Genomic DNA, 14,571 nt, shown 5'->3' with positions numbered 1-14,571 from the left:
GCTGCTCTGTCAAGTGAAGTTGCTATTCTGAGTGCACATTTCCCCCTCCTCACTTACATTATCTCCTTGTATCCATTTTCCTTTGAGAGTAATTGGTACTATCCTGAGAGAAGCACCTGGAGTTTTCCGTGATCCTTTATTGCTCTGTGGTATATCTCAGAATGTAACACCATCTGCATGCATCTTACTCACCACACATGCATCCTTCTTTCAGTCTCACTCTCTCTTTTTTTGTTAAATATTTGGCTTATCCAAGAGCTGAACATCTTGTCTCTGCTAGTTTGTTAGGCAAAAATTCAGTTAGTACAGAGCATGAATCACTTCTCTGTCCCCAGCATCACAACTGCATCCCCTGCAATGGAATCCCACAATGGAAGGGAGATGGGAAATCAAAGTGGATTAGATTGCAGTGCTATGCCTAACCTAACCAAGTAGATTCCAGACCTTCAGCTTCAAACCTTGCCTCTAGAGCTTTAACCCTGACAAGCATTTTAAAGGTTCGTCCAGAATAGTTACTACTGTAGCAGACTCCTTGACAGCGAAAGAATCATTTCCAAAGGATACAGATGTCAGACTGAATTAAATGCTATAGGAAACACAAGTAACAACATATGTCATGATTCATTATTTTTTTTGTTGGTTCCATCCCCTCAGCCAGTGTTGTTGCTCAGCTCTTAAGATTCGTTCCATTTCAGCTTCTGCAACAAGCACTAACAGATCCAAATAAGTGAAATACAGACGTTAACCTAGGCAGTCATTTTAAAAGCCCTCACATCCACATGCAATTATAAACTTCTATCTGGTTTTGTATCTGTAAAACAGCAGGATCTACAGGATCTCGATGTCTCTACTGCTCAGCTTTTCCGTTAAAAACCATCTGTGTTGATGGCTGAAGAAAAGCAGAGCCATTATGGGTATGTAAAAAGCAACAGCAGGCAGTCTAATCTCAGCTGTGCTAGTAGAGGTTCTTTCATCCAGCAGGAAGTCCATCAAGAGTTGGCATACACACACTGAAACAGTATAAAAATAAAGTTATTTGGATCTATCTTTATGTTTGTGCCACAAAGCGACCTGAGGAACTCACCTACCCAGGCCAGGGAAACGGAGACAGCGCTTCTGCAAGGTTCATTGACATCTGGCCCAAAAGCAACAAATTAGCTTTGTCAGAGGAAAAACTATTAAATTCAGGATCCTTGTGTAGCATCTAATGAAACATTCTCATAATATTCGATCTCACACCACATAGGATGGGTCATGACAAGAAACAGATGTCAGTCATCCAACAGGACAGAATAACCATTTTGACATGCTTTTTCCACTTGGGATACTCCTCTGGTATGGGACATTCCTCTTCATGAATGTTCTGCTGCCAGAAGACCAGGCAGATACTGAGGTACACTGGGAGTGGGCTGAGGATACAGAAATACAGGTAAACCCTGATTTTATAAAGGTCTTGGGAATCAGATGAAACCTTTGTATTAAAAAAATAATCACTATTTCAAATAAATGCATACCAGGTTCTATGCAAAATTTGGAAGCACAGATCAGAAAAGTGTTGAATAACCAGTGTTTGGAAAAATCATAGTTAACCTCTAGTCGCCTTGGCATATTTCAGAGACTTCACCATGAACTGGAATGGGATCATGTATCCTGTGATGGAGTTAAAGAGTCTTCAACACAGTACCCTGAGGTTTCCAGCTACCAAAAGATTTGGAAAGATCAACTAAGAACAGGAAAAGAGACAGCATCTTGCTGGGTGCTGATACCTACTTGCTTAGAAACAAATGTTGAATAATTTGGTCCTATAACCAGCTTTCTGGACCTTGCTAGCTTGTGCTAGAGACCATGATGTTCACATATTGTGTCCTTCCATTAGAACTTATAATATCCTCAAGAAAATGGAACTCAGGTTATACAGATGTTCCAAGTTTTGCACAGACTTTTGTTGTTGATGGCACAAATTACCATCTTCTGACGCTTTGCTATCTGCACTAACATATAAGTATTAGCACCACTACCCATCTGGTAATGTTCACTTTCTGTGGGGAAGAAGGGGCTCTCAAGGGAATACTTGTAGTACATATTTGCTGAAAGGATCTCATTAGCCTGGGCAGAGTGGGGCCATTTAGTGAAACACAGAATTTGCTGCTCTTTATTAGTTGGAATAAAGGCCTCCAAATCTGAAATAAATAGGCTTCACTGTTTTCTGCAGGCTCTGGATCACACTGGAGACACCGTCTCGAGTGATGATTGCACTCAATCCCCTTTAGGACCTGTTAGATTGCAAGGTTAGTCCCGGTTCCAAATTTAGGGCTTTAAGTATTTTTTCTAGGTAGCTTCCAATAGAACAGGAGTCCTTACTCAAAACCTCAAACTCAAAACTAAGCCTTACTCTATGTGTCTATCATCAGGACATTAACCCATACTCTGGTTGTTTCCCACCTCAACCATTATTGCCACTATTGCCTTTTCTGTGGTCTCACCCTCTACCCCATCCTTTCACAGTCAGTTTTTGACCACTGTTAGGCTGCTTGTTCGCTGAAACCACAGCCTACCACACTGATCAATATTGTCCATTGTTTCCTTGCACTCCCCCCCCCCGGGTCTGTCTATCCATCTGGTGTCTCATCCTATACTTAAACTGTAAGCTCTCAGGGGTAGAAGCTGTCTTTTTGTTCTGTGTTTGTACAGCATCTAGCACACTGGGGTCCTGGTTCACGACTGGTGCTCCTAGGCACAACAATAACACAAATAATACTGTTGGCCAGATCCCCTCCTCTTCTACTGCTCTGACCAGCAATCCCAATCCCCTGCCTGCACTACCTCCATTCCTTTTTCAAAACTCTCCCTTGGCTTTACCTTATTCCCCACAGATTCTCTGTTGCCCTGCCCTTTGTGCAGTCATTTACACCAGTGAGTGCAAAGTGGGTATAAAATGCTATTAGATCAAAATGGTAGCAGTTTGCACTGGTGCAGATGACTCCACAAAGAGCAGAGCAATACAGAAGCTTCCCCAAAGTTCCTACTTTACATCAGTTGCAGCACTCTGCTCTCCTCTCCTGCTACATACCCCCTTTGGGCTGGCCAAGCATCTCTCCCAACTGATCCCTCCATCACTTTCCGCTGCTTCCGAGTCTGCGCCTTCTTGCAGCCTCCCAATTAGCATCCAGGTCTTCTGCCTCTTCTCTTCCAGAAAACCTTCTGAAAAACCTGCCTGTACCAAGAAGCATTACAGCTACAAAGACCACATGCCACTCTGTGCTGGATATGTGTTGTACTTTCTTGTGACTTTAGGCTGAAGGGCAGGGACATTGTTACTTATGTATATTAACATACATAATTACAGAGCTACATAGATAATAACAATCTGCTAGCATTTTGGCATTGCCTATATGGGGGTACAATGCTATTTAAGCCAACACAAGACCCTCTAGTCTATACAAAACAAAGTGCACACTGCAAAAAAAAAAAAAAAAAAAAAAAAGCCCCTACAAGGATAACTAGGGTGGAGTTTTCTTTTAGAATATTAGTGAATTGCACAAATCTAAAGGTATAAGACATTTCAAAGCAACAGGCATATAATAAATCCTACTGCATAGTTTTCAGAATAGCAGCCGTGTTAGTCTGTATTCACAAAAAGAAAAGGAGTACTTGTGGCACCTTAGAAACTAACGAATTTATTTGAGCATAAGCTTTTGTGAACTACAGCATCCGATGAAGTGAGCTGCAGCTCACGAAAGCTTATGCTCAAATAAATTTGTTAGTCTCTAAGGTGCCACAAGTACGCCTTTTCTTACTGCATAGTGGAACAGCTACCGAAATAAGCGCTTCAAAGCAACAGGGAAGGTTCAGAACCAAAAGCATCACTGATTCCATTAAACAGGCCATTAATTGAGAGCTAGGAGCCTTGAAGGCTAAGGGACATCTAAAGCCTATCTGGGATTGCTCTGGAAACCAATGTAATGATACAGGTGAAATGTGAGAGTGTACCTTGGTGTGCATTACCAGTGAGGCATATGCATTTGGAGTTAATTGTAAGATAGGAATCTCTCCTTTTAAAGGACATTACACTCATCTTTACAAGACCTATAGAAACATATTTTCATCCTGGCTGCCACTATTTTACCCACCACTGTAGTGTCCATTCAGCTACAACTTTTGAAACATCTAATTGTAAAGAAAACTCCTGAGAATCTGAAATCTTTTGACCAATAAGATCTGCCTGCACAAGCTAGTCCTATGTAGCATAGACCAAGGGCTAATCTTGGCTTCCTTCACTTACTCCCCTAACTTGAGCAACTTCTCACAATGAAGGGGAAACCAGGGCAAGGAGGCTGCCTTCTGTTTCTCATTGCTCTGACACACTGCAACAACTGTGGACTCTAGTTGCTGTTCTTGTGTCTGTCTGTCAAAAATCATCTCTTCTCCCAAACTTGTGCCTCTCACATCTGAGCTACAGTTTCAGACTTTCAGCTTCTGCCCCATCTCAGTGCATGCTTAAAAATATCAGAAGGTAGATAATTCACTCTCTGCGTGACGGAACAATACTTTTATACATCTGGGCCTCACTGCTTCTTCCCCTACCCCTCCCTTTGCTTCATCTATCTAATTTAGATCAGGCTCTTCCAGGCAAAGGCATGGTGCCCTCTCAGTGCATATGAATAAAAGCAGCTGGTTAGCAGCAGCGACTGCAGGTAGAGAAGGCACCTAGATGGATGGACAGACAGACTGGGAAGGGGACAAGTATTTGGGGCTGGATTCCCAAACTAGTCATGTCTGTGTCTTGGCTTCTCTGCCCTCTGGCATCTCATCCCCCTGGCCCTTGCAGGAACTGGGTATCTTGGTATTGCCCGGGCCAGAGCATCCCTCCCCATGCCCCCCCAGCCCCCCAATGTCCCCACTCCTCATCCCCCCCAATGTCCCCACTCCTCATCCCGTACTCCTCATCCCCCCCCAATGTCCCCACTCCTCACCCCGCACTCATCCCCCCCATGTCCCCACTCCTCACCCCCCCCATGTCCCCACTCCTCATCCCGCACTCCTCATCCCCCCCCATGTCCCCACTCCTCACTCCTCATCCCCCCCATGTCCCCACTCCTCATCCCGCACTCCTCATCCCCCCCATGTCCCTACTCCTCATCCCCCCCAGCCCCCCAATGTCCCCACTCCTCATCCCCCCCCATGTCCCCACTCCTCACTCCTCATCCCCCCCCATGTCCCCACCCCTCACTCCTCATCCCCCCCCATGTCCCCACTCCTCACTCCTCATCCCCCCCCATGTCCCCACTCCTCACTCCTCATCCCCCCCCATGTCCCCACCCCTCACCCCGCACTCCTCATCCCCCCCATGTCCCCACTCCTCACCCCGCACTCCTCATCCCCCCCATGTCCCCACTCCTCACCCCGCACTCCTCATCCCCCCCCCATGTCCCCACTCCTCATCCCCCCCATGTCCCCACTCCTCACCCCGCACTCCTCATCCCCCCCATGTCCCCACTCCTCACCCCGCACTCCTCATCCCCCCCCATGTCCCCACTCCTCATCCCGCACTCCTCATCCCCCCCAATGTCCCCACTCCTCACTCCTCATCCCCCCCATGTCCCCACTCCTCATCCCGCACTCCTCATCCCCCCCATGTCCCTACTCCTCATCCCCCCCAGCCCCCCAATGTCCCCACTCCTCATCCCCCCCATGTCCCCACTCCTCACCCCGCACTCCTCATCCCCCCCCATGTCCCCACTCCTCACTCCTCATCCCCCCCCATGTCCCCACTCCTCATCCCCCCCCATGTCCCCACTCCTCACCCCGCACTCCTCATCCCCCCCCATGTCCCCACTCCTCATCCCGCACTCCTCATCCCCCCCCATGTCCCCACTCCTCATCCCGCACTCCTCATCCCCCCCCATGTCCCCACTCCTCATCCCCCCCATGTCCCCACTCCTCACCCCGCACTCCTCATCCCCCCCCATGTCCCCACTCCTCACCCCGCACTCCTCATCCCCCCCCATGTCCCCACTCCTCACTCCTCATCCCCCCCCAATGTCCCCACTCCTCACCCCGCACTCCTCATCCCCCCCCATGTCCCCACTCCTCATCCCGCACTCCTCATCCCCCCCCATGTCCCCACTCCTCACCCCCCCCAGCCCCCCAATGTCCCCACTCCTCATCCCCCCCCATGTCCCCACTCCTCACCCCCCCCAGCCCCCCAATGTCCCCACTCCTCAACACCACCTCCCCTTGTCCCCCAGCCCTCCAACATCCTCACCCCTCCACCGGCCCCCTCAACGCCCCTCCCCTCAACCAGCCCTTCACCCCCCCGCCCCGCCCCGCCCCACCCCACCCCACCTACGCTACCTGACTGCGCTCGAAGCCCTCGCGCTCCGCCTCCAGGCCGCCGCCGCCCCCGCCGCCCCCGCGGCGGCTCAGCACCTTGGGCAGCGGGTTGGGCACCTGCTTCATGGAGCTGCTCACCCGGTCCATCCCGGCCCGCCCTGGCCCGCCAGCCGCGCGCCCCGCAGCCGCTACCCGCCGCTAGCGGGACCCACTCCCCACGGCATTGGCCCCCGCCCCTGCCGCTCACACGGCAGCCACACCCCCCGCCGGGAGCCGCCTTCCGCCCCCCGGTTCTGCCGCCTCTCATTGGCCAGTGCGAATGCTACTCGAACTGAACTCCCAGTGGGACCCGTCCGGAGCCTCACGGTCCCGCCCCTTACCGAGCCTACTCCGTGCTCACAGGTCTAGGCAGCTGCTACTCCACAGAGAACTGCCCCCCGGAGGACCCGCCCCTTTCTCCCGCCTCCTCCTCGCTCATTGGCCCTTGGCGCCTTCAACCCGCCCCCAGCTTTACAGACCTTCCTCTTACCGCGCCTATTCTTCACTCATTGGTCCCGGCCCGTGCTGCTTACCTCCAGGTCCTGCCCCCTACACCCACCTTCTGCCAATCCACCACTTGGTTTTTTTTTTTGCCTGGGTTACCTAAATCAGGGCCCCTCAGTCAAAGAAGGCCATCTCATTGGCTGCTAGGTGTGTCCACCATGTAGAGCCCGCCTCCTTCTCTACCAATGGGAGTAGAGCACTGTGGGTACCTCAGTCAGGTCGTCATGAGTAGAGCAGAGCGCGGCGGGGGCCGGGCCGGGCCGGGCCGGAGGGGCAGAGCGCGGTGGGGCAGAGCGCGGCGGGGGCCGGGCCGGAGGGGCAGAGCGCGGTGGGGCAGAGCGCGGCGGGGGCCGGGGCCGGGCCGGGCCGGAGGGGCAGAGCGCGGCGGGGCAGAGCGCGGCGGGGGCCGGGCCGGAGGGGCAGAGCGCGGTGGGGCAGAGCGCGGCGGGGGCCGGGCCGGAGGGGCAGAGCGCGGTGGGGCAGAGCGCGGCGGGGGCCGGGGCCGGGCCGGGCCGGAGGGGCAGAGCGCGGTGGGGCAGAGCGCGGCGGGGGCCGGGCCGGAGGGGCAGAGCGCGGCGGGGGCCGGGCCGGGCCGGAGGGGCAGAGCGCGGTGGGGCAGAGCGCGGCGGGGGCCGGGCCGGGCCGGAGGGGCAGAGCGCGGTGGGGCAGAGCGCGGCGGGGGCCGGGCCGGAGGGGCAGAGCGCGGTGGGGCAGAGCGCGGCGGGGGGCCGGGCCGGGCCGGGCAGTAGGAGTAGAGCATTGTATGTACATTGGCCAGGGCAATAGAGTGGAGCATTGTGGGTACCTCAGCCAGTCCCCAGCATACCCCCTTGCCCTTAGACCCGGAGAGTGATGCTCAGCCTTGTGGGGTGGCTGTACAGATCCTCAGCCATGCCTGCCATTCCCCATGCCCTGCAACAGGGTCCCAGCCACCAGAGGGCATGAGCTGCTCTAGGCCCCTTCTGGGGGCACCAGGGCCGTCCCAGTGCCCTGAGCAGGCAGCAGTGCCCCCCAGTCCCTTGCTCCTACAATCTCAAAGTCTTATTGACTAAGCTGCCCTTTCGTTGGGAGCCACCGCCTTTGCGAAACAGTGGTGCAGACATGCACAGAGGAAACAGGCAAGGACAGGCAGAAAGAGATCAACCAACCACTCATAAATATGATGCCTCTGCCCCCAGGCCTTTGGGCACTTTGACAAGCTAGAAAGGAAACAAAACTGTTTTTAAAATGTATTCTATCCTAGTACAGCCCCAGCGCAGGAACAGAGGGGGGAAACGGTAACAGGTCCCACACCCGGCCCCTGCCCCTGCCCGTGGCTCATAGCAAATCACAAACACATTGAGTGAACTCACAACTCAAATCGGTCCCAGAAGGAGTTAGGTTTCGTCCTGCAGGATGCCAGAGGTGCACATTCATTGGCGGAGAGCCAAGAGGCAGAGAGTTCAATGGGTGAAGACCCCGACTACTTGTATGTTTCCTCCCAGATTACTGAAAACTCTAGACTCTACAGTGATTCGAGCCTTATGAGCTTTATCAGTCTTACCTGCCCTGCATGAGTGTTCACACAGCAGTCACTACGCTCCCAGCATGCATTGGACCCTGTGTAAAACCTAGGATCGATTCTCTGTCGACAGCCTCCTTTAGGCCTGTACCAAAGTCCTGGTCGGGAGCATGGAGATGTCCCTGGGCCATTTACACTGCCGTGGCAGGGTTGTACCTCAGCATGGAGAGCAACAGACACTCCTGTAGCATGCTTCTGACATGCCCACTATGCTGGGGCCCAGGGCAGGGCGGGGCTGTGCAACCCTACCCCAGCCAGAGAGCTCCCATTTACAGTGGGTATTCAGGGGCCATTTCTGTCTTCTTTATGTCACCAGAGTGATGTAAAGGGGAGAATTGCCCCACAGCGATCGCCGTGTGCCCATGTGGCTGCAGTGCAGTATGGGGCACAGCTGGCTGAGCAGAGTAGGAGGGATGGGTCACCCCATCTGCTAATCAGTGGTGATTACAAGGGAACAGCGATGACTTCACCAGAGACACACCAGCTAGTCAGAACCCCCAGGATTTGTAAGTGCAAGTCAGATGAGATCAGCAGCTTCTCCCTTATTGTGGGGACAGCCATGTAGTCCAAATCCCCTTACTCTGCTACCCAAAAGCAATGGGGACAACCAAGGGGGTAGAAAGTTCAAGTATGCTTTGTCAGGCATCCAGATTTGAGAGCTAAATTGTCCTGGGCTTTGTTCTAGATGTTTCTCCCCTGCTGGCTGAGTCCCATGGCTAATTTCACAGCCAACATGTGTCCTGAGTCATGCTCTCCCAAACTCCAGCTTGGTGCAGTCTGCAAGGAGATGGTTCACATGATGCCCCTTTTACTTGTCATTGCTTCTTGCCTTGGCTACCAATACCATAGCTGATGGGAAACAGAGGAGGCTGTTCAGAGAGGTCATCTCCTCCCCTTCTGTTTGTCTCAGCTCCCTGTCTGTGCTGTCATCTCTAATGCACTTCTTGGAAACCTGCCTCCTTCTCTGGGGCCAATCCCAGAGGAGGTTTAATGGGCTTAATCCAACAACAGCTGGGGCTGCAAAAAGGATTAATAATTGAGGAGGTGAAGTCATTGCCGAACAGCAATGAGGAGGAGAGATGGAGAAGAGTACCTGACAAAGCAGAGCAAAGACCATTCCACCTGGCTGACTATCACCCTTTTCACACAGTGCACACGTGCAGCCTACTCTGGGCATGGCCTGTAGAGACCACATGTCCCCACATGCAGGCTTGGGAGGGAGGTGTATCTTGATCTCAGGTGCAGGGGAGTGGAGCATGGCATGATGGGATCTGTAGCATCTGTCAGCTGCACCTGTTTATTAAAGAGGAGGCAGGCTACAGCAATCTGGTCCATTTTATACACTTGGGGCTACCTGTGAGTTTCTGGCAAGTTGCTATGCTAACATGGCTCTTAGGGGGGTGAAGTTGGGTGCTGCTTGACTAAACCAAGCCACTGAGTGGCTGAGCTGGACTGTGCCTTCAAGCTGTGGCACCTGGCTGGCTCTGCCGAGCTCAGTGGTTTGAGCATTTGCCTGCTAAACCCAGGGTTGTGAGTTCAATCCTTGAGGGGGCCATTTAGGGATCTGGGGCAAATATTGGGGACTGGTCCTGCTTTGAGCAGGGGGTTGGATTAGATGACCTCTTGAGGTCCCTTCCAACTCTGATATTCTATGATTCTATGATCCAGAGAGGTTCCTGCAATGCAACAGGTCCCCTTTCTCTTTGGCAGACCAGGGGATGTTCAAGGACAGCTTGGTGTGTGGTTAGGGGGTATTCTTGGATGTGTGGGTGATACGATTCAGCAGCAGAGGGCTGAGGCTCATGTGCCCCCAGTAGATGGCACAGCAAGGGCCCTGGGTGGAAGTGGAGAGGGCAGCCGGGTTGGGGGGTTGGTTGTCATCCCTTCAGATCTAAGTGTTTCCTACCGATGGCCCTTTGCACAGTTTCAGCCCCACAAATGCTCTTCTGGCCATCTCCAGGCAGCCAGTCCATGGTGTTAGTCTGAGTTCTGGGGGTGAAGGGACTTGAGGTGGGGAGTCTCTTTGGGTGGGGGCCTGGCTTCTAGGTTAGTGGCAGAGTCCCTCCCAATCCTCTCTTAGGGCCTGATCCAGCACTCAGTCGCCACTGACTTCAGCACCTCACACAACTGTGCCCTTAGACCATCTGCACTGGTCCCTAACTAGCTCGTTCCCATGAAACAGCTCCTGATGCGGGGGTGGGGAAGCAGGTAAGACCCCATCTCTTAGGCTCCAAGGGGGTTCCACTTTTTCCCCTTAATGCTCCAGCATCGTGGTTCTCAAATGTCTTCCTGCTGGGAGAAGGGCACTTCCTCAGGCAGGATCACCAGTGGGATGGCTCCCGTGTTGTGGGGCATGAGTAGGGTGACCATATTTCCCTATGCTGAATACGGGATACCTGGTAAAATTGATTCAGAGGCAATCAATCAGAACTATGCAGTACAAACGTTGACTGAGCCCCTGTTAAAAAGAAATACTGCGTAGTTGGATTCTTTTTATTTACCTTCTTATCTTTAAGGCTTTAGGGTTCACACATGGAGGGGTGACACACACACACTCCCATACACCTCTCTCACTGCGGGGAGGGGGGTGACTGACCGACCACAACTGTCGCTGTGTGGTGCTCTCCACCATCCGTGCTTGGCTGGGCCCCCAGGACAGACCTGCCTCTCCTGGTACCTGATGTCACATCTTCCTGAGACAACATGGGGGGGGGGCATGTAGGGTCACATTCTCGCCCCCCTCGCCCCCCCAGATTTCTGCCAGGATTCACACCAGAATGTGGCCAGCAGCAGCTTCATGGCACTTTGCGTGAGGGAAGGGACGGGAGCTGCTTCCAGCCGCAGGGTGGGGGTGCGAGGAAGGGATGACCTGGCCCGTGTCTTTGCAAAGCTCATCTCTTCCTCCCACCCCCATGTGGCTGGAAGCAGCTTGTCCCTTCCTGTCCGCACAGTGTGAAAAGGCAGCTAACACCTCCAGGCTGCTGCTGGCCATCAACATAACCCAGCCACCTCTGGCTACAGCGCAGGCAGGAAGGGACTAAGCTCGAAGGCTGCATTATGCACCAGAGCCCTGGGAACCGGACTGCAGGGGCTCCAGCAAACCCGGCCAGAGAGGTTGCTCAGCCTAGGGTACGGAGCAGCTCCACATTCCCTGGAGGCAGGATGGTGGGGGTGGGGGGTGCTGGTGAAGAAGGTGCTAAGCTCCTGCCGGGGGGGAGGGGGCAGGGGCAGGGGCTGCTGTGGAGCCTGCAGGGGCTGGAAATCCCTTCTGCCCTCCGCACTCCAGAGCTTAGCTGAGGGGTGGAGAGGCTTCCCCATGGCAGCGCTGTGCGGGGCTTTGGCATGTGCAGGGCTTGGCTCCTGGCCAGAGGGTCTTTGGCTTTCCCAGGGTGCTGGCCCAGCCAGAGGCAGTAGGGGAAGGAAGGAGCCTGCCGGCCAGGCTGATGGTGAGCTGAGTGCTCCGACCATGGGCTGGTTCTCTGCACAGCACTGGGAGCGGGATGTGCCCCACTGGGGGGATATGGAGGAGCAGCGAGGCTGTGGGGGCAAAGGAGCAAAGCTGGGAAAGGACAGTGAGGGGGGAGCACGCAAAGTGCCAATGGGTGGGCAGCAGAGGTGACACGTAACCAGCTGTCACCAGCCACCGCAGCTCACAGCCAGCCCTGGCCAGAAACAGGCTGGGGGGCGTGCGTGGGGGGTGTGTCAGGGCCCTGCTGGCCGCTGGCATGCAGCGGGGCCTGCGCTGATGGACTGGCAGGGGAGGTGGCCCCTCCCCGCGCTCTGCATCTTCACCCTGCCACTAGCCTTGCACAGCCACCCCCATTGTCAGCCACTGGCCCCCTCCCCACTCACCGCTAGTGGGCAGGCAACTGGCGAGCAGGGATCCGGCCAGCAGTAGGACCCACCAGTACTGATTAGGTGTGGGGAGAGAGAGACAAAAAATATGGGATGATTTGCCCGTTTTTAAGAAAAAGTCAGGACACCTGCAGGAGGGCTTAAAAATGGGACGTCTGGTCACCCTCGGCATGAGCCCTCTCCCTCTCCTTATGGCTTTGGGGGCAGGGGGGTGCTGAAACTTGTATCTGTTACAACATGGGTCCTGGTCTGGGAAGGGCTGACACCTGCCTGCATCCCCTACTAGCCTCCTGATCACCCCTTGCCCATCACCCCTTCCCAGGGCAGCTGCAGTGCTCAGGGACACATGGAGGGGTGACACATACACACTCCCATACACCTCTCTCACTGCGGGGAGGGGGGTGACTGACCGACCACAACTGTCGCTGTGTGGTGCTCTCCACCATCCGTGCTTGGCTGGGCCCCCAGGACAGACCTGCCTCTCCTGGTACCTGATGTCACATCTTCCTGAGACAACATGGGTTGTCCCTATTGGGGCAGGATCAGGCCAGAAGATGCACATGAACTCATTCCAGTGCTCGACTCCCATTGACGAGGAGGGCGCTCGGTGCCTCGCGGGATCAGGCCCTGTGGAGCTGAACGGACTATTTCCTCTCTCTGGCGGCAGGATTCACTAAGGTGACTCTCCCCTCGCTGCCTGCTGACCTTTTGGCCCTGGTCCAGCAGGCTTGTTCTGCAGTGCGGTTCCATCTCTGGTTTGTGGGGTGACTGGCAATTTGATCACAGCTGGGTTTACCCCAAAGAACACCCCCCCCACACACAGCAAAGGGAGATATAAAGTGGCCGCAGAAGGGGCAGAGAGGGGCTGAGTGAAGGAGAACAAGTTTAGCTGGTCAAAAAAGCCTCTGGAAGTGACTGGAGCTGGGAAAGCAACATTGGGGTGAGGTAGAAGCAGCCCCACGGAGACTGGCTCTGCTAACATCCTGGGAGCGAAGGGGTTTGCTCTCCTGACAGGCCCACTATCTGGCCCTCTGCCCGTCCTAGAGCTGTGAGATTCCCAGGTGCTGCCTCTATGCTCTCCCTCCCCTGGCCTGGCCCCAGCTCAGGGACAGCACAGATCATCCTTGTTTCAGGGAGAAAACAGAGAGAGAGACAACCACAGTCCTGCCTCTGTTACCCCGCTGAGTCTGCGGGATGTGTGCGCACAGGGTATCAGATCCTTCTCCCTGATCGCCCCACCAAGGGGACAAGCTTCCAACCCTGCCTGCTAGCCTCAGTAACCCTCGGATACCATGCAGGGGCAAGCCCCTGACACCTCCCTGCCAGGCTGCAGGGGTCCATCTGGATACTACAGCCCTTCCTCTTCTTCCCAATGACATGGCCTAGGTCCCACTGTGTACAGGGTATGACAGTGGCCTAGGGGTCAGACTGGTGTTGTCAACCCTCAGGGATTGTCCTGAAGTCACCAGGAATTAAAGATTCATCTTTGATTAAAGATTATGTCATGTGAGAAAACCTGTAGGACTACGTCCAATCAAAATTGACAACCCTAGGTTAGATGTGGAGTTTGGGGGGATCAAGGCTCCTGGGTTGTGTTCCTGGCTCTGGAATTGATTTGCCTTGTGACACTGAGCCATGCCCCAGCCCAGAGAGCAGTACCACGTTACTGCTCCGTGCCTCAGTTTCCCTACATGTAAAATGTCCCGAGGTAGGGGAGGCCTGAGGTTCAGTTAAAGCTGGTTCACCTTAAAGGGGCTAGAGGAGGGTAAAGGATTTAGAGAGCGGGAGGGCGATCTGAGAGACCGTTAGGGCTTGTAGTGGAGGGACAGAACAGGTTAATTTCCACAGCTTCTATGAACTGTCCTATGACCCTGTCCCTGTCCCCTCCTTCGGGGGAACACTGGAAGGTGGATACCATCCCTCTGCCCCAGGAGCCCCTCTGTCCCCTGCCAAACCAGGCAGAGTGCGCATGTCAGAGAGACCCCCAGGGTCTTGTTGGCCCCTGCTGCATGCCTCCAGGGCGAGGGGACAGGCCCTTCTCACAGCCCCACTGGTGCCACTGTCCTTTGGACCTGCAGAAAGAGACATCAAACCAATAGGCTGGTTCTGCTCCATGGGCCGGGCCCTGGCTCCAGGGCCTCGGCACAAAGGCAGGAAATGGCCGCCATCTGTTGGCGACCCTTAGCTATTGCTGTGCCAGCTTGTCCTCTAAATATAACTAACACAACTATAGGGGAGTGTGCGCTTGTGGGCATTGGCTCTGCTGCCCATTTCTCCCC

General features: G+C 54.4%; 1 protein-coding gene across 4 annotated transcripts in view; it reads right to left on the bottom strand.

Annotated features, from left to right (window-relative positions):
* Nucleotides 1-6,559, bottom strand: part of HIP1 (huntingtin interacting protein 1) — a 165,762-nt gene extending 159,203 nt beyond the window's left edge. The window contains exon 1 of one of the 4 annotated variants that reach the window (XM_073315948.2): nt 6,355-6,559. In XM_073315948.2, the coding sequence (XP_073172049.2) occupies nt 6,355-6,480 (126 nt within the window). In that variant the 5' untranslated portion in view covers nt 6,481-6,559. Of the gene's footprint in view, nt 1-3,070; nt 3,454-6,354 lie in introns of those variants that run through there. The other 3 variants (XM_073315950.2, XM_073315946.2, XM_073315945.2) reach the window with 3 other exon arrangements.
* Nucleotides 6,560-14,571: the final 8,012 nt, after the last annotated feature.

Source organism: Lepidochelys kempii, chromosome 17 (assembly GCF_965140285.1).
Source record: "Lepidochelys kempii isolate rLepKem1 chromosome 17, rLepKem1.hap1, whole genome shotgun sequence".
Lineage (NCBI taxonomy): Eukaryota > Metazoa > Chordata > Testudines > Cheloniidae > Lepidochelys > Lepidochelys kempii.
This window is presented reverse-complemented; position numbering and strand designations above follow the sequence as displayed.